The 24,969-nt window shown below is 49.0% G+C and overlaps 1 protein-coding gene across 1 annotated transcript; it reads left to right on the forward strand.

Moving 5' to 3' along the window:
• LOC143384339 (mitochondrial inner membrane m-AAA protease component AFG3L1-like) lies at positions 1–23,757 on the forward strand. The gene is given in 18 exon segments (XM_076839372.2): positions 1–218; positions 4,304–4,391; positions 5,014–5,082; positions 6,196–6,290; positions 7,153–7,302; positions 8,596–8,664; positions 9,239–9,363; positions 11,082–11,352; positions 14,358–14,495; positions 14,695–14,848; positions 16,672–16,779; positions 17,409–17,534; positions 20,224–20,334; positions 21,413–21,528; positions 22,037–22,237; positions 22,318–22,512; positions 22,588–22,762; positions 22,765–23,757. Coding segments are annotated over 18 exon segments (2,352 nt in total). The 5' UTR covers positions 1–98; the 3' UTR covers positions 22,806–23,757.
• Positions 23,758–24,969: the final 1,212 nt, after the last annotated feature.

Consider the following 24,969-nt stretch of genomic DNA (forward strand, 5'->3'; position numbering starts at 1 on the left):
CATGCGCGAGCCCGGCAGCGCCTGGGGACTTGGGCGGCGCGCTCCATGACCTGTCTGCGTCTGCGTGCGCCCTGGCGGCGCGAGGTCGCGGGTGGGCGATGTCGCACCGGCTGGCGACGGCGGCTTGCAGTCGGGCGGTGATCGGGCCACTTTCGGTGCTGTGGCGATGCGGCGCCACGGCTGGGGCTGGCGCAAGGGCCCTCGGCACCGCCCAGCAGGTGAGCGGGCGGGGGCCGCGCTCGCCGTCGAGGTGACGCCATCCGCCGGCGCCGGCCACTGCCCGGACTGTGAGCCCCCGCTCCCTCCGCGGCCCCGCGTAGTGCCCCCGGGCTCCTCCCGCCGAGTCGCCCTGCCAGCCGGGTCGATGGTGCACGTGAAGGAGTCGTGAACGGCTGCGGGGTTCTCCGTCCCGCGAACCCTCGTGGAGCCTCGTGGAGCCCGCCAGGTCGCCCTCATAATGGCCGGTGCTGCGGGAAGGCCGGTGCTGGAGCTTTGTCCCGCGGTCCGGCTCGAAGTGCTGTGTGGCCGTGTCTTACAGAAGAGGACCAGCAGGGAGCATTCCGTGCTTTAAAGTTGTTTTACTTCTGTTTTGTCCATCCTAGTGGACAGCAACCACATTGAATCTTGATCTAATACACTAATGCAGTTCTTGTTTTTTGATTCTGGAAAGTTAGGTTTTCAGACTACAGTAAGATAGAAGGATGGCATGGGTTGATTTTTTTTTTTTCTTTTGTTATGTCTTAAAGAATGAATTTCTCACAGGGCGAGGTGGCGCCCGCCTATAATCCCAGCGGCTGGGGAGGCTGAAGCAGGAGGATCGCGAGTTCAAAGCCTTCCTCAGCAACTTAACTAGACCCTAAGCAACTCAGCGACACTCTATCTCTAAATTAGATATTTTAAAAAGGCTGGGGATGTTGCTCAGTTGGTTAAGTACCTCTGGGTTCAATTCCTGATACAAAAAAAAAAAAAGAAGAACTTTTCTCTCTTTGTGTCTATTCTTTTTTTTTTTTAATATATATATATATATATATATATATTTTTTTTTTTTAAAGAGAGAGTGGGGGGGGAGAGAGAGAGAGAGAGAGAGAGAGAGAATTTTTTAATATTTATTTTTTAGTTATCGGCGGACACAACATCTTTGTTTGTACGTGGTGCTGAGAATCGAACCCGGGCCGCACGCATGCCAGGCGAGCGCACTACCACTCGAGCCACATCCCCAGCCCCTGTGTCTATTCTTTTGGGAGAACAAACCTTAGTTTTGTCTCCCTCCTATCAGTGTTCCCTCCCTGGAATCAGTGTTTGACCTGTGTTGCGTGTCCACATTGTAGAGGGCTGTTCTGGTTGTTAACATGTTCAGAGTCAGTAGTATAGTGAGTATATGTGAATTGGTATAGCACAGGTGAGTCCTCAGTCACTGAACTGTTGTGGACCTCCGTGTTTTTACATTGAAGAAGGAAGTTGGGTGGTCTTTGAATTCATTCCCAAGCTGAATCATTCTTGCTTATCTATTAGGCAAACTTATCAGTTGACAATTCACTAGCCAGAGAGTATGAGGGTGAAAAAGAGAGGCTGTAGCAATCTGCCTTAGAGTTGAAAGATGTACCTTAGCACTCAGCACTCCTCAAGGGAAGTCTATGTTCTTGAGGCTTCCATGTGGTCATTTTCATTCTACAAGCTGCCTGCACAGTCCTTGGGCCTTTAGAGTTTACATGGTGTGTAAAAGAGTAACCAGACAATAAACGAGTATACCTTGTTCTTGTGGAGTATATGAAGTATGAAGGAAAAGGAGGCAAAATCAGGGGAATAACGAGAAGGGAATGGAGGAGGGATGCATGTATGTGACTTGCTGCTTGGTGGGGGAGGGGAGGCAGGCTTGTCAGGTGGAATAGCCAAGGCATTGCCTTAGGGTAGGTGCAGCTGGTGTGTTCTGTGTGCTCAGAGTGAAGAAGTGGTTAGTGAAAGGCAGTGCAGTCCGAGGGAGGGCCTTGTAAGCCTAGGAAGGTGTCAGCTGTGTGCTGTGTTGTGTAACTGACCTATAAGGGTCACCAGACTGGTACAAGAATGACTAGAAAGGGACCTTGGTGTGCCCAGCTTCATGTCCTGGCTTTGCAGAAACCAATTTTAACAAGTTTTCTACTATTAACTGCAAGTTAATGGCAGAAACCAAATTTCAAGAAGGGGCGGGTAGCATGTACCTGTGATCCTAAGGACTTGGGAGGCTGAGGCAGTAGGATCACAAGTTCCAAACCTTGGCAATTTAGTGAGACCCTGTCTCAAAAAATAAAAAAGGCCTAGGGGTGTATTTTGGTGGTAGAATGCACCTGGGATCAATCCCTGGTGCCAAAAACAAATAAAAAAATCTGTATGTTTACATTTACAGTGAGAGCTACATTTGACCTGTTGTTTCCTACCAAATCACAGAACTAAATCATGATTTGAAACAGAGGAATTGGTTGTTTTATGAAGTTTTGGAGGCCCAAAGGGTCATATTTTCTACCTCTAGGGTATACACCTCTCAGTATCTATGAAATTAGTTACTAGTGCCAAAATTCCTTCCTACTTTGAGATGGTCTTAGAGAAACCAGACAAGATTTGGGAATCAGAATTGTCATCGCACACTTCCTGCTACCAGTTGTCTTAATTTTTGCTTTTCTACCTACTTTCTTAGGCTAGGTTGTAAGGATTGGATGAAGTCATTAAGACGTATCTGGCCACTATCCAGTAGTGACGTCTTATACCTTTTGTCTGGATTCCCTGTTGACCCACAGCTTTGGTTCCAGAGTAATGTCAGGGTAACATAGAGCCATTGTTTGTTGTTCAGTGTGTCATGTACCATCCTCAGAAAAGGTGCTGAGAGGACTTGCTGCAGCAGAAGTCCTGGTCCACCGGACATTCTTTACTCCTGATGGTGTGACATCATCACCTTTTCTACCAGTCTTTCCTTTCTGAACTTGCTTGTTTAGGTTTACCCTGATTTTAATATCTTTTTTATGGCTTATTTTATTTTTTAGTCCACTGAGGCTGTTGATAGGATGTTTGGATAAATAAATTAGCACTTTACCAATTGGGGAATGGATTTACTTTAGAGTGATAGTCTACAGAGCTTGCTTCTTCCTCATGTTGACAGCTGAAATAACATGGGTGTTATCACCTATGGGTCTAGTTTCAGTATAATAAAATATTGGATACAATCCAAATTCTTCAGTTATGTTGGAATTTTGTTGAATACAGTTAATACTGGGTTATTGAATGTGCTTAAATTTTTGTTTTTTTTAAAACAGTGTGTTGCCTTTTACTTTGGTAGTTTTTCTTGTGGCTTTTGAATTGAATTAATGAAAAATCTAAATTGCCTCTAGTTTTGTCCTTAACTCATGTATCAGGTAAGGTTAGCAGCTCATGGTAAAAATTGGCATTTTCCTCCCTGAGGGTTGAAGAAATACAGAGGTTCTAGAAAATTGTGTGCCTTCTTGACCTGACAGACATTAACCTCCTAGCTGATCAAACATAGATCATAAGATTCTTTCAGTATTCTTTCCTTATTATTTTGTTTTTTTATAGTGCTAGGGATCAAACCTAGGGCCTCACACATGGTAGGCAAGCACTCTGTCACTGAGATATATCCTCCTCAAATTTTATTTTTTTCCCCCCACTTCTGAGGATTGAATCCAGGGCCTGGAATATGGTAAGCAAGGGCTCTACCTCTGAGTAACAACCAACAACCTTAAACCCTTTTTTTTGTTGTTGTTGTTTCTAGACAGGATCTTGCTAAGTTGCCCAGGCTGGCCTCCAACTTGTTATCCTCCGTCCTTATCCTTCTGAGTAGCAGGGATTACAGGCATGTGCTTTCAGGCCCAGCCTCAGTATTTTAATTTTGTGAGACTTGAGTCTTAGAATCATGTTTGGTTTTGAGCTGCATTAGTTAGGGTTAAGGCCTTATGCAAAAAATGGTCAGCTCCCTCCCCTGCTTTTGGATGCAGTAGCTGTAAAAATTCATCATGCATTTCTGCAGTGAATATACTTTATGTTTGTCCTGTTTCAACTGTTTTTTTTTTTTTAAATATTTATTTATTTATTTTAATGGGGTGCTGAGGATTGAACTCAGTGCCTCACATGTGCGAGGCTGGCACTCCACCACTGAGCTACAGCCCCAACCCTCAACTAGATTTTTAATGCATATTTAAGCAGATAAAGAAGGGCAGCAAGCTGATACTCAGCCCACATCCTGTCTCTTGGAACCACTGTGAGGAAATGCTGCACTGTGTTGCAAAGGCAGGTCATCTGCTAATTCTCTGTCGTCTTTCAGTGCCACCAGGGGATCCGTTGTCAGAAGCTGGCTCTGCAGAGGAGACTGGCGCCATTTTCCTGGTGGCTGTGCTCAGAACCATCCAAAGGTACTTGCCTGTCTTTTTTAAGTTAGCAATATGAGGTTTACAGGGACCAGTGAGCTTCTTCAGAGTGTCTCCTCCCACAGTGACTAAGCAGGGAGCAAGGGGCATGACAACTAGGAGGTCCCCCTTGCCATCTTTCCTAGTTTGCATATTGAGCCACAATACACAGTCTTCATGCCTTTACTGTTTTGATATCTAGAGAGACTGGAAAAAGAAATTCTTTTCAGAAGGAAGTTGCTTGGTGAATCTTTTGGAAGGCGTGGTGGTAAACCTTTATTTTGCATGTCTGATTTCGAGAGCTTGAGAGCCAGTCAAGCCTCGTATTTGAAAAGTAAACAGATGATATGATAAGTAAGCTGTAGTCATCTTGGAGCACATTGAACCAGTTAGAGCCCTGCTCTTCAGAGCAGGCTGTGGGCCCTGGCTTAGTGCTCTCAAGAGCACCTAGAGATCTGGCAGGGGCTCTCCAGCCCTATGCCAGTGTTAGGACCCTGGGCTGTGTGTTGAGTGGGGTAAGTAAGGAAGCAAGACTGAAGATAATGGCTCCATCCTGATTTGACTGTAGTGTTGCTTTTCTGAGTGGGACTTTTCTCTCAAAGTACTTCCCCTTCATTTTGTCTCTAAGGGTTTGAAAAATTCTTTAAGAGGAGTGGAAGAAACACAGATTCAGAAAAATCAACAGTGCCAAAAAAAGGTAAAAGGGTCAGTTTGATAAAATAAAGGTTCATCAACATCTAAAAAAATATTAAAATAAAAAAAAATAAGTCACATTATGGCTTGATGATGTGGATTGGTTTTTGGGATCAATGTAGTCATTATTTGTCAGATTTGTTTCTCCTGCAAAAAGTTTCCTGCTGCTGGGTGCAAGGAGGACATCCAATCCCAGCAGCTCAGGAGGCTGAGACAGGAGAATCACAAGTTCAAAGCCAGCCTTGGCAACGGGCAAGGAGCTGAGCAACTCAGTGAGACCCTATTTCTAAATAAAATATAAAATAGGGCTGGAGAGTGGCTCAGTGGTTGAGTGCCTTTGAGTTCAATCCCTGGTACCAAAAATAAGTGTTCTGCCTAGGTACCTGTGAGCATTAAGTAGGAAGAGATGGGTAGAAGCATTATGGGAGGTGTGCCGACATGTTTTGCTATGAACAGAACATTTTTTGAAAACTTGTGTTTTGTCCTAAAATTTGTACAAAATTTTACTCTCTCATGATTCATTCTGCCCTTCCTTGGGTCCTCCTGGCCTTCTCTAGTCTTGCATGGAATTGTTTTGGATTGTTGGTGTGGCAGTGTATATGGCAGGGGGGCTACCTGTGTCCTGGCTTGTTTTGTCCTGGAACTTGTATGATTGCTGTAGAAGGGGCTCATAGGAATCCACCTCCTGATGTTATCTACTGTCACAAAATGTACCCACGGGTCCAGGTTTTCCTGAGAGAGATGAACTCTGCCTGAGGGGAGGTGGCCTGTGTTCTGGTTCTCTGGAGTAGGGACTACCTGTGCCAGCCTACCTCTTGCTTTTATTTCTTCCTTCCTCTCCTCTAATTACAGCCATGTTTATTAGCTAAAAATGATTTGTCATTAAAGTTCAGGTCTGAAGCCAGCAAGGGCAAATTGGAGGGATTTTAGATGTATCGGAAGCTACTTCTCAGCAGTGTCTCCTGGCATCTTCCTTTTCCTGTCTGCTGTTTGTTTCTGAAAGGCGCCAGGGTAATTAAAATTTTATGATGGAAAACGTTACTCTGTTCTCTGAGTCCTCTTTCTGTGAAAAAGTGTATATAATTATTTTCTGAAGTCACACTTTGTTTTTTCCTAGAATCTGGTGAACTAAAGAATGCTGAGCCTGGAGGAGATGGAAACAAGAGAGGAGGGAGGCAGGATGACTTTGCCTGGTGGAAACGGATGCAGAAGGTTTGTGTGCATCTGAGTGTGCCAGACCCAGACACCTGTCACTTCTCCAGGGGTGCTGTTGCTGCATGACTGAGACTGCATCGCACTTGTCTCAGTCTGTTCCTGCCATGACAAAATACCTTAGACTGTATGGTTTTTAAATAGCTTGAAATTTATTGTTCCTAATTATGGAAGCTGGGAAGTACAGGGTCAAGGTGCTGGCAGGTCCAGAGTCTGGTGAGGGCTTGCCCTCAACTAGTAGATCGTGGTGTCTGGAATGTGACTTCCTTCAGTGGGACCAGTACTGTGTCCTCATGTGGTGGAAGGGACAGACTTCCCTCCTGCCCTTTAGTAAGAGGCTAATCTCACCCATGAAATTGGAGCCCTTGTGGTGTCGTCACCACGTCCCCGTTTCTTACTGCCATCACCTTGGGGGTCGAATTCCAACACACAGAGATTAGAAGAAACCAGCTTTTTAAAACGTGCCAAGATCTCTGTCTGCACTTTGAGAGTTGCAGGTAAGAGGACGTGCTATGTGATGCTGCAGAGGCAGACTCTTGGTGGGTTTGCTGCTTCTCCTGGGGCCTCTGGTGAGCAGCCCGTTTGGTGTGCTGTTCACAGTGTGCAGGTCTTTCCTGCTGAGAGCAGCATCCGAGCTTCCCCACATGCCTGGTCCCCCTTGGGTACCATAGGAGGGCAGGGTTTGGTGACTCCAACATCTGAGAGGAGAAGTTTCCTTTTTCATGATGGCTCAAGGGTAGAGCTTTGGCTTAGCTGAGCCAGGCCCTAGGTCTGATCTCCAGTATTGTGAAAAACGAACATACAATCAAAACAAAGAAACACCTGCATTTAATTGCAAAATTTGTTATCTTTTCTTCCACAGGGCGAGTTCCCCTGGGATGACAAGGATTTCCGAAATCTGGCCATTTTGGGTGCAGGTGTATCTGTGGGATTTTTCTACTTCTATTTTCGAGATCCTGGAAAAGAGGTCACCTGGAAACACTTTGTTCAGTATTACCTGGCCAGAGGTCTGGTGAGCAAACTTAATCTGCCTGGGAAGGTGCTGTGGTGGTATGCCCTTGCAGGAGACAGGTGGTGCCCCAAGAGTCAGTCCTGCTGGTGGGTGTCCTTGATGGCTCAGTTTTGTTTTTCCAGGAGATACCCCAGCAGAACAGCACATCATGGTGTCTTCTAAGACAGTTCTGTTTGTCTACTGATCTTTGACTTTTGTTCTCATTCCTGATTCGGGTTTTTTCCCTTTCCCCTTACTTTCTGCTGCCAGCCACCCCTTGACAGTGGACTGTGGCTTGGTGACTGCAGAGGAGCATGTGGTACCAGCAGAGCCTCTCTTGTGTGTTTTTCCCTTGGGGTGCTGAGTTGGGTGAAGTACTGCTCAGGCCTCAGTGTAAACCCTGTGTGAGTAAGTGCCTTCCCTCTGTTGCCCTCAGAAGAGTGTTGGCTGGACCCAGGCATTATTAAGAGCTGAAATTTTGTTTGATGAAACTCCTGTTTCCCATTAAGGTTTGTGGCCACAGCCTTTGTGTCTAACCACAGGGCACCTGCCTATCTTCAGGGAGGCCCTTGGCAACTCTCCCTGTGGTGGAAGGGGACAGAGCTGCTGCAGCCCTTCCCTGTCTGTGGATCTTCTACCTGTAGGTGTGGCTGTGAGGGGGGTGAGACAAGTGTGGTGAGCCCAGGATACCTTTCTGTGCATGGACTGGACAGCTCTCAGCACTTCCTTGAAGTTTTTTCCAAGTGTCTGACCTGACAGTGATGTGTTATTGTGGTGGGAAGGTTCGTAGGATTGAACATGTTCACCTTAGTCACGTGGCCCTAAGTCCTTGCTTTTGGAGCACTGATGATACTGTTGCTGCATGTAAGAATACACATTGTGCCCTCAAGTTGCTTCTCTCGGATTGCTTCTCTGAGGGGCAGGCTAGCCTGCTGTGTGGTTGTGTGTGGTGGTGACCACAGCTGGGGAGCCTGCAGGACTGCATTTCCACCCTGCTTGGCCCTGCTTCCCTGTGCTGCCTTTAGCTGGCTGAACAGGGTGGGTCTGAATCAGTTGGGTTTAAGACTCTGCTGTAAGACTTATTCCTATTTCTTTTGGGTTTTTAAGCCAGTCTGGCATGATAGTGCTTAGATATACCAGATTTTAGAAACTAGTCTTGAATTGTTTCCTGTTGATTAAAATGGAAATGAATTCAGGAAAACAAATCTTGTACTGAACTGTGAGTGTGTGTGGGTGCAGATGGGCCTGGGCTGAACTGCCCAGGGTCTGCCTGAGTGTCCTGCTTGGCCTAAGCCCTCTGGTTCTCTCTCCCAGGTGGACCGGCTGGAGGTCGTGAACAAACAGTTCGTTCGTGTCATCCCTTCCCCTGGGGCGTCTTCTGAGGTGAGGGCTAGGTTTCAGGCTGGGTGCTCCCCACATGGCTTCCCCTCCCCCAATGACATAAAATAGAGTTTTAATTTTTTTTTTTCAGTAAGATGCTTTCCCTGGTGTCCAGCAATCCCTGTTGATGTGATGGTTTATGTCATTGACCTGTGCACAGTCTTGCTTTCCAAGCAGGATAGGAACTCTTATGAGACTATAACCATGGTTCAGTTTTGCCAAGTAACATGTGAGAACCGCTTGTCAAGGTTTGGGAAGAGGAAAGAATAAAAAGACAAAGACAGAAGGTCAAAGGCAGACCTCAGGCAGTTATCACAGCATTTCATCTAGAACTTAAAGCCTGTAATTTTGTGGGATCAGAAATGAGGGAATTCTGCTGTTTGTGTAGTTACCATTGGAGCTTGCCACAGGGTGGGATTTGTCCATGTGTGGAGATAGGGGCTAGGAGAAGAGGCTTGGTTGGAAGAGAAGTTGGTAAATGGGAATGCAAGCTGTGGACAGGGGTGTGTGTCTGTGTGTCAGGGCGAGTCTCAGGGGAACACAGGGGTGCGCCTAAACTTGCTCTTGGTCTCTGCAGAGGTACGTGTGGTTTAACATCGGCAGTGTTGACACCTTTGAGCGGAACCTGGAATCTGCTCAGTGGGAACTGGGGATTGAGCCAACCAACCAGGTTGCTGTGGTCTACACCACTGAGAGTGACGGGTGAGTGGCACGGGTGAGGTGGACATGAGACACTTTATTCTTGGGCCTCTGATTCTGAACACAAAACAAATAGTGTTGAATCCCTTTTGGAATTTTTTCCCCCATGTATGTCATAGTATCTGCTAATCTTTACAGTGTCTGTAGTAAAAGAGTATATATTCATTTGGTCTGGCTTAATTTTTTAAATTTTGTATTTACTTTTTTGAGGTGGAGTCTTGCCCAGGCAGATCTCAAACTCCTGAGCTCAAGAGATCTTCCTGCCTTAGCCTTCCAGTTAACTGGGTTGCAGATGTATGCCATGGTTTAGCTTAGGTCTTAATGAGAAAAGAATTGAAGCAAAGAAATATTTATCTAGGTAACCTTTAAAAAGCATTAAACGGGAAGAATAAGACAAAGATGTATGTGTTGTAGCACATTACTGTAGTGCAGATTCCACTGTGCAATAGAACCCTGTGGGAGTTCTTTGAAGGTGTGCTGCGATCCCTGCACCCTGATGCCCACTGAACCGTTGAGTCAGAAGTCCAGGTGAGCAGTCTCTGCTCACTTGCACCCAGACAGACTTGCTTCCCACAGACCTGCGTCAGCCTGCTCTCTGAACCTGCGTTCCGCCCCAGTGTGTTCCTGCCGTGCTGTGGACTTGAGGGCAGACCCATCTCTGATGCTCCTGTGTGCATCCCAGGACAGCACACAAGTGTTGTCCTGCTGTCATATTTACTACATAGGGACATCTTTTCTCTGGCCTTTCCTCCAGCTTGGAAACTGAATGGGTAGAGTTTGAGCTCAGGACCAGCTTTAGCCAGGAGGGTATGAAGAGTCGGTGTGGTGATGGCTTAGTTGGTTTCTTCTAGACAGGGTAGAGTGGGAATTGCAGTGAGAACGAGGAAGGTGAGTGCCTTACCATTTTTTGCTGCTGTGACAGAAGACCAGAGAGTGGGTAATTTGTAAAGAAAAGAAACTGTCTTACAGTCTGGAGTCCAAGGCTGAAGGGCCATATCTGGGCAAGGGTCTTTGCTGCATCATAATGTGCTGGGGAGAGAGGATGAGAGGGAGGGTAGGACTGAACTTTGCCATTTTTATGACTGACCCATCCCCCAGAACTAACCCACTTTTGTTGTGGTGACCTTAATCCCTTCATGAGGGCCCAGCCCTCACCATCAGTTGCCTCTTGAATGGCCTTGGCCTTATTCAGTTAGGTTCCAGCGTGAGTGTGGGAGACAACATTCACACCATAGCAGTGAGGCAGACAGGGCTCTGGAGGTGACTTACAAGTGCTGGTGGGAGGCCTGCGGGGCCTCAGTCTCCTGGTGCAGCTCCTGAGTGTTTCTTGGGGTGCTGTGTGTGGCGACGGGGTCTTGTTCTCACTGGTCCCTTGCCAGGACTGCTGGTTTTATGGGGGCCTGTTTTCTTGGAGGTCAGGTGTGTTCTAGGAGCTGACAGTGACTAGAGCCACCTTGAGGGGTGGTGGGATTGGGCCTCTGCAGAGTGTAGGAGCAAGTACTGTGTTGTGATGGGACAGGGGCCACATGGGGTCTGCAGCTCCTCCTGAGGGACGTGGGTCGGGGCAGCAGTGCTGTTAGAACTGGGGAGGCCAAATTTATAGACAGACCTTGACACTCTTCAAGAAGAAACTGCCCTTTGTGCAGCGAATTCTAGAGTGGGTTACTCTTCCTGCTGAAGGTGATGCTGCTGACATGACGAATGGTCTCCTTGGTTCTCAGCTCTTTCCTGCGAAGCCTGGTGCCTACTCTTCTCCTGGTTGGCATCCTGCTCTATGCTGTGAGAAGGGGTCCAATGGGGGCCGGGCGCAGCGGACGAGGAGGGGGCCTCTTCAGCGTTGGTGAGACAACAGCCAAGATCCTAAAGCACAACATCAATGTGCGGTTTGCAGATGTGGCTGGCTGTGAAGAGGCCAAACTGGAAATTATGGAGTTCGTGAATTTCCTGAAGAACCCCAAGCAGTATCAGGACTTAGGAGCCAAAATTCCAAAGGTACTGATTTCAGAAAACAGTCATGCTCTGAGTTCCAAGTCAAAGCCAAAGATTGCTGTTGTTCAGAGAACGAATATCAGACAAGTGATTTTTCCTTGAGTTTATATTTTACTAATAATAATAGAGGATGGAAATTTGTAGGACAGAACAGTAAAAATCCTCTTATATACAGAGAGATGATAAATTGTGGTATAAAGGTGTATTAAGAATTGTAATACAAAAAACAATAATTAAAAAAAATCCTCTTATCTGTCAGACTTGAGACCACAAGTCCTAAAATTCTATAATGTTAGGTCTATGAAATGGACATAGGAATATGTGTGATTTTTTTTGTTGTTGTTGTTTCTTTTTTTAAAATTTAAAACACAATCCTTTACTGGTCTTCATTTAGAGCCAGTCATTGCTTTGAGTTTAGTTCCAGGGATCAAAATCCTTTGTTAAACTGGGTGTGGTGGCACATGCCACATGTGGTGGCACTGCAGTCTGAGGCAGTACCTGTGTATTTTCGTGTGTTCTGTCATACTTTTCTTATCTATGCAACTTGAAAACATTTTATAAGACAAATTTCCTTTATTCTTTAATTATTCAGAGCTTTCACCTTACTTTATTTACTTTTTTAAAAAAACCTCTTTTTAGTTATATATGAATACAATGTCTTTATTTTGTTTATGTATGTGGTGTGGAGAATCGAACCCAGTGCCTCACACATGGAAGGCAAGTGCTCTGCCACTGAGCCACAGCCCAGCCTTCACCTTAGATTTTGAAGGAGTTTAAAAAACTCTGTTTTGTTACAAAGTTAAAACAAGTAGCCTCCGTGGTCAGGTTTGGGAGCAGACACAGCTCTCTGGAAGGCTGGTGGACAGCACAGTGCAGGAGTATGCAGCCAGACAGTGGTGTATCCTAGGGCTGGTGGCAGCCTGGGTGTCCTGAGAGGAAACTGCTCTGGCAAAGCTGGCTGCAGTACAGAGGGCCGGTCTGTCCACTGGTGCCTTTGTGTGGTCATGGACCCATTTAGGGCTCGATGGAAGCTTGGATTGTTTGCCAGGAAGATTGGTGTCCTGTGTGGTCACAGAGACTTCAGGTCCTCTCTGCTTTCTGGACCAGGCTAGAAATTCCTGGTTGAGGTGGTGCTTAGATGACACTTAGGCCCTTTCAGTAGCTTTGTGTTCCCCCAATTCCTCCCTACAAATTGGGCACCACTGGACAGTTTGTTGTGATTAATATACAAAAAGATTAGCAACCATTGTGAACCAGGGATTCCAGCCAGGACACTGGATGTGTCTGTTTTACAGTTGGTGTGTGTTGGGGCCAGAAAGCATGTGGGTGTGGCAAGTGCAGAATGGTTGCCTTCTGCTTCCTGGTGGAACTTGGCCAAGTCACCACCCAGCTGCTTTGCACCTCTGTTGACAGCCAGGTGCTAGAGTGGGTGTGTCTCACACTTATTTTATATGGTTTGATCTGGGTGTTTGGATTTACTGGGGAAAATGTGGCTGATGGAAGGAGTGGGTAAAGGAGTCAGGTTCCAAGGGAGGCCTCTCACCCCAAGTATGCGTCCCCCTTCTCGGCCAGGCTGGGCTCTTGCGAGTGGAAGCTTCTGTCAGCCTGTGTGCTACATTATAGGCTGGTTCCCCCAATCATCACTTCCCCTGCTGGGAGTCTGTCATGAAGAATTGACTACACTCACATAGATGTGTTTCCTGAGCACAGGAATAGGACATGGCATGCCATGGATATATCCTGTCCCATGGCATATAAAGATCATCCATGTCATGGGCTATTATGTATCAGACCCATATGTGCCATGGAAAAGGAAGTGCTCTGTGACCACATTTGGAGGACCCAGGGCTCCACATCTTGTGGGTTTAACAGCTGGATGTGGTGTTCACGCCTGTAATCCAGCAACTCTGGAGGCTAAGGCAGGAGGATCACAAATTCAAGAGCAGCCTAGGCAACTTAGCAAAACCTTGTCTCGAAATAAAAATGGGCTAGGGGTGTGGCTCAGCAGTAGAGTACCTCTGGGTTCAATCCCCAGTACCACAAAACAAAGACAGAAACAAAACAATAAAAAAAGATCTGATAGCAACCCAGCATTCTTCTTATTGGTACTAGGAGTTAAACCCGGGGCAGTTTACCACTGAACCACATCCCCAGCCCATTTTATTTTTCATTTTGAGTCAGGGTCTCACTAAGTTGCTTAGGGCCTTGTTAAGTTGCTGAGGCTGTCTTTGAACTTGTGGTCCTCCTGCCTCAGCCTCAGAATGCCACCATGCCCAGCTGCAATCCAGCATTCTTGACTAGAAATGGAGCAGTCCATCCCCACCCTGTAATTCTCCTTTCAGTTTTCAGATATAACTGTAATCCATAAAATAAAAATGGAGTTGTGTTGCAGGGACGTGAATTAGTATCGTGTTTTGTTTTGTTTCCAGTATTGGGGATCAAACCCAAGGAACTTTACCAATGAATCACATCCCAGCCCTTTTTATGTTGAGATAAGGTCTGTTAAGTTGTTGAGGCTGGCCTTGAATTTGTGACCCTCTTGCTTCAGGCTCTTGAGTAGTTTTTGGATTACAGTTGTGCCACTGCCCTGGTGTGAATTGAATTTAAATCTTAAGCTTGAATAGAAAAAGGTAAGAAAAGGGTAGAAGAGCACATTGAACACAAAGATGTCCAACCTGAGTACCTGGAGAAGTGCCTTTAGAGAGATCTGTGCCCTTCAGACCAACAAGGCAGTACAGCTGGATAGTCTTGCTGTGGCACAGTTCCAGCCAGGTTGCCGTTGTGGTTCACGCCTGGTGGGCGTGAGAGCAGCTGGGTGATAACCCCCACAGAATGTATTCCGGCCTTTGACCCAACAGCTCTGCTTCTGGAGTTCTTCCTGTAGGAAGAGTTGGGTCACGCAGGCTTCCATGTTCCATGTTACAGATTTCTAGTCAGAGCTGAGTGGGAAGTGGGGTTCATGTTCCATCTGTTCCCTTTGAGAGCCAAGTGTCTCTTGTTTGTTGCAGGGAGCCATGCTCACAGGTCCACCCGGTACCGGCAAAACACTGCTTGCCAAGGCGACTGCAGGAGAGGCCAGTGTGCCCTTTATCACTGTGAATGGATCCGAGTTCCTGGAAATGTTTGTCGGTGTTGGACCAGCAAGGGTAGGTGAAAGGGTGATCAACCTCAGAAGGTGCCAGCCACTTGTTGACGAGAACTGGTCACCTCGTCAGCAACAGACTGTGTGACCCTGACAACAAGCTGAGTGCCTCCCACCTGTGAGAGCAGCAAGGACAGGGTCAAGGATGTGTTGCCACCTGTGTGTATGTGAGTAACAAAATAGACTCTGGGTTCCTCTTCTAGGTTCGTGACATGTTTGCAATGGCCCGTAAAAACGCTCCTTGTATCTTATTTATTGATGAGATCGATGCAATTGGCAGGAAGCGAGGCCGCGGGCACCTTGGAGGCCAGAGCGAGCAGGAAAACACGCTGAACCAGATGCTCGTGGAGATGGATGGTGAGTGGACCCTCAGCAGGAGGCCCTCCTCTAGCCTCTTGTTTCTGGAAGGGTGCTCCTCGGAAGAGAACCCCGATGGCCCTGTCGTAAGGAAGGCTACTCTCAGGCACACAGTGGAGAAGGCCGCATTGATCCATGTAGCGGCCCCCACTGTGCAGGGGCAGAGTGAGGCAGATGCGCTTCTCTGGGTGGGGGAAAATCAGCTGAGGAGACCAAGCAGACGAATGTCAGTCACACCACGGACGGAGCAGAAGCAGCGTGCTCTTCCTGCTTGCTGTCTGTCCCCCCGACTACCTGGGTGTTTCCTTCTCGGGAAGGTATGTCTAGCAAATAAGCCAGGTGTTTCTTTTTCTTCTGTTTTGTTTTTTCATACAACTGGGGCATTCTAGTACTGAGCTACATCCCCAATCCTTTTTATTTTTTTATTTTGAGACAGGGTCTCAGTAAGTTGCCCAGGCTGACCTCAGATTTGTATCTTCCTCCCTCAGCATCTTTGGTAGTTTTGGTTACAGGGTGTCACTGTGCCCAACTTATGCCATTTTTTTGAATTTGGAAAAGCTTTCATTGGCTCTTTGGCTTCAGGTTGGGTCCCTAAGACCACCCCTGATTTTGATTTTTTTTCCAGATTCACAAGCTGATCTTGTAGTTGAAAAGCTGTGTTTCTTCACAGTGAAAGTACATGCAGCAAAACCAACCAGGAGGGCCAGGTGTGGTCGAAACCTGCAGTCCCAGCGGCTTTGGAGGCTGAGGCGGGAGGATCAAGAGTTCAAAGACAGCCTCAGTAATTTAGCACAGCCCTATGCAGCTTAGCAAAATTCTGTCTCAAAAAAGGGCTGGGGATGTGGCTCAGTGGTTAAGTGCACTTGGGTTCAATCCTTAGTACCAAAAACAACCAAGGCGGAAGGTACACAGGGCAGGTCTAGGGGTCTAGGGGAGGCCAGGCACAGCTTCCAGAGTCCTCCAGAATGTGACCGCACGTTGAAGTGGTGTCGACCTGGGGGCCGGTGAGAGACTCGAGGCTCGGGGCTTCACTGGTCATGTGGGCACCCTCTGTCTGGCACATAACAGGGTGCTCCAGAGGAGGGCAGGTGTTCATAGACCACATTGTTGTGATTTGGGTGCGGGGAACTTGTCTTGCCAGGGGATGGTGGGAAAGCTCTTAGAGTTGCAGCCCCCAGGAATCAGCTATTTGCTGATGTGAGAGGTGGCCCTGTCTGAGGATAGCAGTCGCGCCTGGGTTCCTATTTTTCTGTGTAGGCCAGAATTGCTTCCAAAGTCTTTCATTGTCTTCAGAGTCTAACAGCAAATGTGCTCTCTTCTGGAGGGCTGGACTGGAGAGGACTGTGGGCAGGAGTGGGTGGACGTCTTGCCACCATCCTGTGCCCTCTTCCTTGGCTGGCATCCCTGTTCTTTGCTCCTCCTTGCCCACCCTTGGGTAGTCCTGCACTGTGGTCTTGCTGAGCATCATATGGGGTTGGGCAGGGGGAACCAGGAATGAGTGGTGAGGAGATCCAGGTGCTGGGACTTCCCAGAACCCTGAGGTGGGCTGTAGAGTCTTCAGTTAGCTGAGGCACGTCTGGCTTCCTGCTGGCAGAGAGGCATTCAGCTGTCACAGGAGGGGACAGACTGCCAGGAGCCAGGGTGAGTGACACTGCCCAGGAAGCAGAGAGGATCCTTAGTCAGGCTGGGCCAGCCAGCTGGGCAGGGCCTCCTGCCTGCCTGACAGCCCTTGCAGTGTGGTGTGGAGTGAGCAGAGGGAAGCAGCAAGGGAAGGAGATGTGCTGGCCTGGGTCTTCCTTGGGCTCACCTGCTTCTCTCTCCAGGGTTCAACTCTACCACCAATGTGGTGGTGCTGGCCGGCACCAACCGCCCTGACATCCTTGATCCAGCCCTGACGCGGCCTGGCCGGTTTGATCGCCAGATTTACCTTGGTGAGTTGCATAGGTACCTGGGTTTGGTCCTCAGCCTCTGGGGTTAAAAATTGGGTAGATTGTTCGCTGCATATTTGGAGACAATTTTGATGGGGATCCTGAAGTAAGTAAGATAATATTTTGAAAATGTGGAGATACTCAACTGCCCCATGGTGCTGCTGTGTTATTATGTCAAAATGTCACTGCAATGCATGTAGGTGGGCATTATGTAGCAGATTTGTACTCTCCAGCTTTTGTTTTTGTACCATATTATAAAATAGTTTGTACCTTGCCCTTCACCCTGACAACACGCTGTCTCTGTCTTCCCTGACACTTCCCACTGGGACACTCGTCCATGTGGGTGCTCTGGGCAGCAGGGCAGTGCTTATGTTCCTTGCTGTCTGGTTGATTACGTGGCCTGGAACTGGATTTAATATTGGTCAAGGCAGTTAGGGTGTTTCATTGAGTTAAAGAGCTAAACACACGTGCACTTTGATCTGTCCTGCCATTGCACCCTGGCTCCAGCCAGATGACAGTGGCAGAGTGTGCTCCTGGCTGGCCTTGTAGTTGTGTGAGGTGACTGTTTGGGGACCCTACTCTGAAGTCCAGTGAACACAGAGCTTGTGTGTGTCTCCCTATTTCTTCACTAGGCCCCCCTGACATCAAAGGCAGGTCCTCCATCTTCAAGGTCCACCTGCGTCCTCTCAAGCTGGATGAGCGCCTCAGGAATGATGCCCTGGCAAGGAAGCTGGCAGCACTCACTCCAGGCTTCACTGGTGAGTGTCGCTGGGCTGAGCGTGCACCCTGCCCGGAGCCAAGTACGCCCAACTGATGGCATTCGGCAGGTGTTTTCTGTGCCTTCGTATTTGGTCCTGGCAAGTGTCCACTTTGGTCTGTAGAACATTGAACCTGTTAAGACATTCAAAGGCCTTGGGGATCTTCTCCCCACAGCCTATTGGTGCCCGCTTGAGTTTGTTTTTAATTCTGTTCAGACTTAGTAAGGACCGAAAACTGAAGTGAAGACACATCACACTTTGGCATGGTTCCTCTGTGTTTCTGTAGCAGAAACCCAGTCTCTTGTGATAACGCTCTTATTTTCCTGCCAGAGTGGTCGGAACCCTAGGCATGGGTGCGGACCTTTCAGGGGCTTCCTGCCTACTCACCCTGTGAGCAGCCTTTTGTGAGCTTCAGTGCCTCATCAGATTTGAGCAGTCAGAGGAGAACCAGAGAAATTGGAGCTAAGGCAAAGGAAGTTAACCACTCCATAGAGCGGAAAGGAACAAGAGTGAAAAGCAAAGCCTAAGGGCCTGTGGTGCATTGCTGCAAGGACCAGCATGCATTGTGGAGATTCCAGGACAGTTGAGGGCCTGGGGCAGAAAGAATGTTCAGAGCAATAGTAGTTCAAGACTTCCCAAACTGGATAAGACCTGAACCTGCACATCTGAGAAGTTCTGAACTCAGAAGTATGAATAGGTTCAGAAGAGATCCAGAGAGACACATCATAATCCGTCTGTTAAAAGCCAAACATGAGAGAGTCTTGAAAGCAACAGGAGAGACAGACATGGAATGAAGGAGTCACAGCCAGCTTCTCTTCAGGAACTGTGTAGGCCAGAAGGCACTGACAAGAGGTACAGGGTGCCAGAAGAAAATGTGTCATGGGGCTGGGGTTGTGACTCAGTGGTGGGGCGTTTACCTAGCACGTATGAGGCACTGGGTTCAGTCCTCAGCACCACGAAAAAATGAATTAATGGGCTGGGTTGTGGATCAATGGTAGAGCGCTTGCCCAGCATGTGTGAAGCACTGGGTTTGATTCTCAGCACCACATATGAATGAATACGATAAAGGTCCATTGACTACTAAAAAATAAAAAAATAATAAAACTAAGGTTTTGTGTTCACCTACAACTAAAAAAAAATTAGAAGAAAAATTGGTCAGCTGAGAATTCTAATTCTATATCAAGAATGAAAGAGGAACTGCTACGTTGTAGATTTTAAAGACAATGAAGGAGTTTACTAGTAGGCCTCCCCTGTGAGAAATGTTGGAGGAAGCTTCAGGCCTTAGGTTAGCAATGACAGTGACTGAAGTCATGTGAAGAAGTGGCACTAGCAAAGGAGGATAATCAAGGCCAGTATCGTTAGGGTTTATAGTTTTTTGATAGCATTTAAAAAACAAATGCATGAAATTCATTATAGATGAATGCTAATGAGCACACAGTGTATAAAGATGTGGTCTGTGAACAGTATGCACAGGGGGAAGGAGGAGATATAGCGGACAGAAGTTGAAATTCAAGTAGAACTATAGATGACCCCTTGTAAAAGGACAAAGTGGGACTCACACTGCCCTATTTCAGAACTTCTCATAGAAGTGTGGCAAACAACAGTGTGGTCCTGGCACAAGGATAGACATAGACCACTGAATGGAGTTAAAAGTCCAAATAGAGGGGGGAAAAAAGTCCAAATAGAAACCCACCTGTGCATTTATGGTCAGCTGGTTTTTGACAAAGGTGCCAAGAGCATTCTGTGGGGGAAAGATTAGTCCCTTCTACAGAAGTCCTGGGACTACTGGATTTCCAAGGAGGTGTTAGACCCCTACCTGACATCATATTGAAAAACAAGCTCAGAGTGGATAAAACATATATTTAAGAGCCAAGAGTGTAGTAATTTGTGACAGCTAAAAAGCAGAGCCACCTCGGTGTCCACTCGTGGTGAGCAGATGAAGAACAAGGGCATAGGAAAGGACGCTTTCATCTGTAAAGAAATGAAGTACCCAGCTGGGCACAGCGGCACATGCCTATAATCCCAGCGGCTGGGGAGGCTGAGGCAGGAGGATCGTGAGTTCAAAGCCAGCCTCAGCAGTGGTGAGGCTCTAAGCAACTCAGTCTTTAAAATAAAAGACCCTGTCTTTAAAATAAACACAAAATAGGGCTGGGGATATGGTTCAGTGGTTGAGTGTCCCTCAGTTCAATCCCCCTGTATCATATAGAAAAAAGAACAAGATATGAAGTACCCATATTTGCTACAGCATAGATGGAGCTGTAAAATGTGCTCAGTGAAGGATGCCAGGCACAGAAGAGCCACATCTGACATGACCCCAGTGATAGGAAATGCTGAGAATGCAGGTCCGTGGGTGGATGGGTGGGAGTGGGATTAAGTGTGAACAGGCATGGGGTGTCTCAGGTATGGGCGGTGTCCTATAACTAGATTGTGCCCTAGTTGCACAATTTGACTTTACTAAAAACCAGTGACGTGTATGCCTAAAATACACACTTGTGTGGTATGTGAATTATTTATTAGTAAAGTTGTGTAACCAGGAAATTTGGCTAAAAATAATGACGAATGATGAAGTGGTCCCCGTTACCTTGCAGTTTTCCTCTAAAGTGTAACCCTGGCCTCTACCTTGAACACCCCTCATCTGGGTGTCACTGTAGCTCTCGGGGAGCACTAACCGTCTCTTCTCCCTGGTCAGGTGCTGATATCTCTAACGTGTGCAATGAAGCAGCCCTGATTGCTGCCCGCCACCTGAGTGCTTTTGTCCAGCAGAAGCATTTTGAGCAGGCCATTGAGAGAGTCATCGGAGGTGAGCCCATCCGCCCCTGGGGAGGAGAGGCATTTCCAGCTCTGCTCCAGGCAGGCCCTCCCCCAGCCCAACCTCACTTTTGCATAGGGAGACATGATTAGTTTTCTAAGCCAAAATTTGGGTCTGTGGATCTCCCAGCAGCTTTCCTGCCCTTGGGACTGTGTGCAGTCCATCTGAGGGTCAGTCTTAGAGTGGAAGGCAAAGGGAAGGGAGGAAGCCTTTGGGAGCTCTTGGCACAGCACTGCTGAGGAGTGTCAGTGTCTTCTTCAGCTTGGCGGATAACTACCATCTTCAGCCAGCAGTGGGTGAGACGGTCTCCTGCAGTTTGGGGAAGCCCAGGACTCAGCTGGGCCAGGCAGGTGGCAGCTGGAGTTAGCAGTGGGCCAGGGTCTTGTAGGGCCACCAGAGTTGCCAGAGGCTGCATGGGCTGGTCTGGCTCTTCTTGGTGCTGTTCCTGGAAATGGAGATTATAGAGGCAGCAGTAGCACATCCTTATGGTCCTGCCCCATGCTGAGACCAAATCAGCCAGCTGGGAGGTTATCCTTGAGCTTTGTTTTCATTTGATTTTTTTTTTGGACATATGATATCTACTAAATAGCTCAAAGCAAAACCCAGAATTTGTCGAGAGCATTCTGGGGCTGATGACCCTGCAGCTCGACTTGCGCTGCTCTTGGTTGCTTCTCTGTCCTGTCACTGTGGGGCTGGTCCGGGAGATCTTTGGGAACTGCCCTCTTTGTTCCACCATGCTTGGGTTTTGCCTCTTGTCATGCCCCAGGAAGGACACAGTGCCTCTGGCTCACATTGGCTCACAGCTGCTGCTTGAAGCAGCCTGTGCCTGAGGAGTGGGAAGTAGGGTGGGGCAGGGAGGTTGGGTGGGAATGTCCCCCAGAACTAGGACATAGCATGGAGCTACAGTTTGGGGCAGCCCAGGCCTCTCTGCCACCTTCTGCCCTAGAGGGAGGGACTCCCAGGTGGGTGTTGGGAATCAAGTGGGCAGCAGATCCAGGCCCTCAGTCTGGTGGGTATATGTTGGGCTTTTTTCCCCTGCCTCTCACTCACCTGGGAATGTGATTTGTAGGCTTTGAGAAGAAGACTCAGGTCTTGCAACCCAGTGAAAAGACAACCGTGGCCTACCATGAGGCAGGGCACGCAGTGGTAGGCTGGTTCTTGGAGCATGCAGACCCCTTGCTGAAGGTGGGTCTCTTGTGCTGAGTGTGTCTGCCCGTGGAGCCTAGGTATTACCTGCTCATGTGCCTGGCGATCCAGCCAGTTCATGTGGGCACAGCCCTCCTGGGGGTGACCCTTTTATTTTTCAAGGAATGTGCTGGTCTTGAGTCTGTTAGATTCCTTGTGGGGGCCGGGGGAGAAGAAGCATTAGGAAGGCAGAGCAGGGTGTGTTGGCTCTAGGTTGGGCCTCAGCCACTGACTCCTGAGAAGTCAATCCAAAACTTGCTTTGCTCCTGAGCGTTGGATTTGATCCCTGTCAGAAGAGATTTCCATAGCAACCTCTTGAGCTGAGCCCCTAGGCAGGGCCAGTGCATTTCTCAGGGTGACACTTCCTGTCAGTGGTGGGGCTTAGGCCCAGGGCTCTCTTCTCCAACTTGTAAGGGGTGAGCCCCTGGCCAGGGCTGTGAGAGGGTGTGTCTGGGCTGCACTGGGGTGCTGCTGGGGGACTGACGAGGTTGTGGCCCCTCTTTTGCAGGTGTCCATCATCCCCCGGGGCAAGGGGCTTGGGTACGCCCAGTACCTTCCCCGTGAGCAGTACCTCTATACGCGGGAGCAGCTTTTTGACCGCATGTGCATGATGCTGGGCGGCAGGGTGGCTGAGCAGCTGTTCTTTGGGCAGATCACCACTGGGGCTCAGGATGACTTGAGGAAGGTTACCCAGAGCGCCTATGCCCAGGTAAAGAGCAACTGTCCTGTGAGTGGCTCTTGGTGGCTGTGTTGGGGGCGGCTCACCCTCTGCTCCTTTTGTACTTGCAGATTGTGCAGTTTGGGATGAGTGAGAAGCTGGGCCAGGTGTCCTTCGACTTCCCCCAGCAAGGTGAACCCCTGGTTGAAAAGCCGTACAGTGAGGCCACTGCCCAGCTCATTGATGAGGAGGTCCGGCGCCTCATTGGCTCTGCCTACGACCGCACCCTGGAGTTGCTGACTAGGTGCCGGGAGCAGGTGGAGAAGGTGAGGGGAACCTATGGCCAGGGAATGGGAGGGAGTCCCCTTGTAGCAGCTTGACAGATGGACTGTCATCTCCAGGTAGGCAAGCGGCTCCTGGAAAAAGAAGTGCTGGAGAAGGCCGACATGGTGGAGCTGTTGGGCCCTCGGCCTTTCATGGAGAAGTGCACCTATGAGGAGTTCGTGGAGGGCACTGGTAGCCTAGAGGAGGATACATCCCTTCCTGAGGGCCTGAAGGGCTGGAACCAGGGACGGGAGGAGGGGGCACAGAGCAGCACTTGCAGGAGAGCCCTGCGTAGCCTGTGTGCAGCCACCTGCAGTCACGATGGCTGCGCTCTCAGGCAGCAGCTGCTACCCAGAGCTTTTGCAGAACAGCTGCCAGAGTAACTGGAAAACAGATTAAAGTAAGTGACAACCCCAGACAGACATCTTAGATCAGGTGCTCACAGTCCAGAGAGGAGAGCGGGGGGAGTTGGCAGCCACCAGAGAGGAGGTGGCTGAAGGGGCAGAAGAGGTGCTCCAGCCCTTGGACCTCGTTCCTAGGGTTACTTTGGTCAGAGGGAGAGACATCTGGGCTCTGACCCGTGGCAGCCAAGGAAGGACGAGAATCTTCCTGGGGAGCCCTGGTGTAGTGGCCACTAGGAATCTGGATCTTGTGGTGGAGACAGGCCCTCAGTGTCCTAGTGAGCCTGTCCGTGGGGAGGTGTGAAGGTGGGTTGTCTCAAAATGGCTTGGAGGAAGAGTCTGGCCCAGCACAGATACCCCAAGGTTTGGTGAGGTAGAGTAAAGAAAAGGAAGTGGTAAGCCAGTTAGTCACCAAGGACATCTGGGTCCACAGTGACCATTGTATGGGAGAGGGGTTGTTTGGTAACCAAAAAGGAAAAAAGTGTCACCACACTTGCATCCCTGAGTTGAAGGCAGGGTCATAGGGCGCCATCTGGGGCCTGGGCCCTGTGGCAGCAGCATCGTTTAAGCTTAAGGGAGACTTGGGGTCTCACCAGAGCCTGGCCCAGGGTGGGCATGCCTTACTGACCAAGATGAGTAGAGATCCTGCTTTCCCCCAAATCCCTTGTGTTGAGGTTTAGGGGAGGAGCTGGGCAGATCCCCCATGGCCTCCCCACAGCCCTGAGGGAGGGTTTGTAGGGCCTTGAATCCTCTGCAGATGCCGCCTCTGTTAATCCTCTTCTGTCTTTTTCAATAAAAAGAAGCCTGGTTCTGGGTCTTGAGCTCCAGACCTTATGATGTCCTGAATTGAAAGTGTCCCCCTCTTTCCTTGGTCCTGGGGTTGGAGGACCCCTACTGTCGGGGCTCAGCGTGACTGAATGGGCCTTAGTGAAAGTGGGCTTCCTCCTGTAGCACGGTGTGGGTGTGAGCCGTTCCAGCTGGCAGTGCATCTGGCTTAGCTTGGCTGTTTGCCAGTGTCCTGGGTGCCCATATGAGAGGAGGTTCCGCTTGCTGCCCACACTCCAGACCCTGGCCAAACTCTGACTTTCTAGGGACTGGCACTTTCAGCTTTCATAGATTGTAAAATGTACGTTGTTGAATTTTTTAAATCTCAGGCTCCACCTAGATCATGGTCTTCACCAAACCCAGATGAGTTGAGGCATTTGGGGACTTCTTGGGTTCCCTTTGATGGAGGCCAAGGGTGCTCCCTCAACTCCAGAGGCCCCTGTGGTAGGGCCTCCAGGGTCCTAGTCTGCCTTGTGCATTCAGGTCCTCAGGCCTCGGCACCTCTTTCTAACCACACCTGAGCTGCTCCTGGTGGACACAGTCGGGCCAGCTCCTGGTGTCTTCCTCTACCCTCTTCACCTGTGTGGTCCAGTCCCCGCCCCGTGTGTCTTTCACAAGGTGTTCAGTAATTAGCACAGTCTACATACAGGGTGGTGCCTTGGCAGCAGAGTAGATACTGTCTTCTTGTCCACCCTAACTCAGTGAGGTCACCCTATAGTCCTGTGGGTGCTGCTCTTTCTGCCACAGGAATCTCATGCTAAAGAGTTGCCATCAGATGAATGAGCCTATAGGAGGTGGGAGCCAGCAGCCCTTTTCCCAGTTAGAACTGGGAGCAGGTAAGGCTAGTAGGGCCTGTGCTTGACCAGGGTCTGCATCCAGGTCCATGTCCTCAGCTGCCTGAGGGAAGGGAATCTAGAATGGGACGTGTCAGAGAGTGTAGGAGTCGCCGCCTTCCCAGAAAGCACGAGTCTGTCTCTGAGTCCAGAACCTAGAAGGCCTGGCTTTCTGCTAGGGAGGGTGCGGGCTTCCCTTTTGGAGCCTCACAGGGCAGCTTTGTGCTGAGGAAGAATGCAAATGTATGGGCCAGGCAGAAAGCAGGTCAGACCTGGCTGGGCCTCATCCCTGGCCTGCCAGCGGCCTTACTGTGGCTCTCTCGGGACCTGGCCCTGCTGGGAAGGTGGATCGCCAGGGAGTGTCTGCTCTTCTGGTTTGGACCACCTTTGTGGGCTTGTG

This window comes from Callospermophilus lateralis, chromosome 18 (assembly GCF_048772815.1).
Source record: "Callospermophilus lateralis isolate mCalLat2 chromosome 18, mCalLat2.hap1, whole genome shotgun sequence".
NCBI lineage: Eukaryota > Metazoa > Chordata > Mammalia > Rodentia > Sciuridae > Callospermophilus > Callospermophilus lateralis.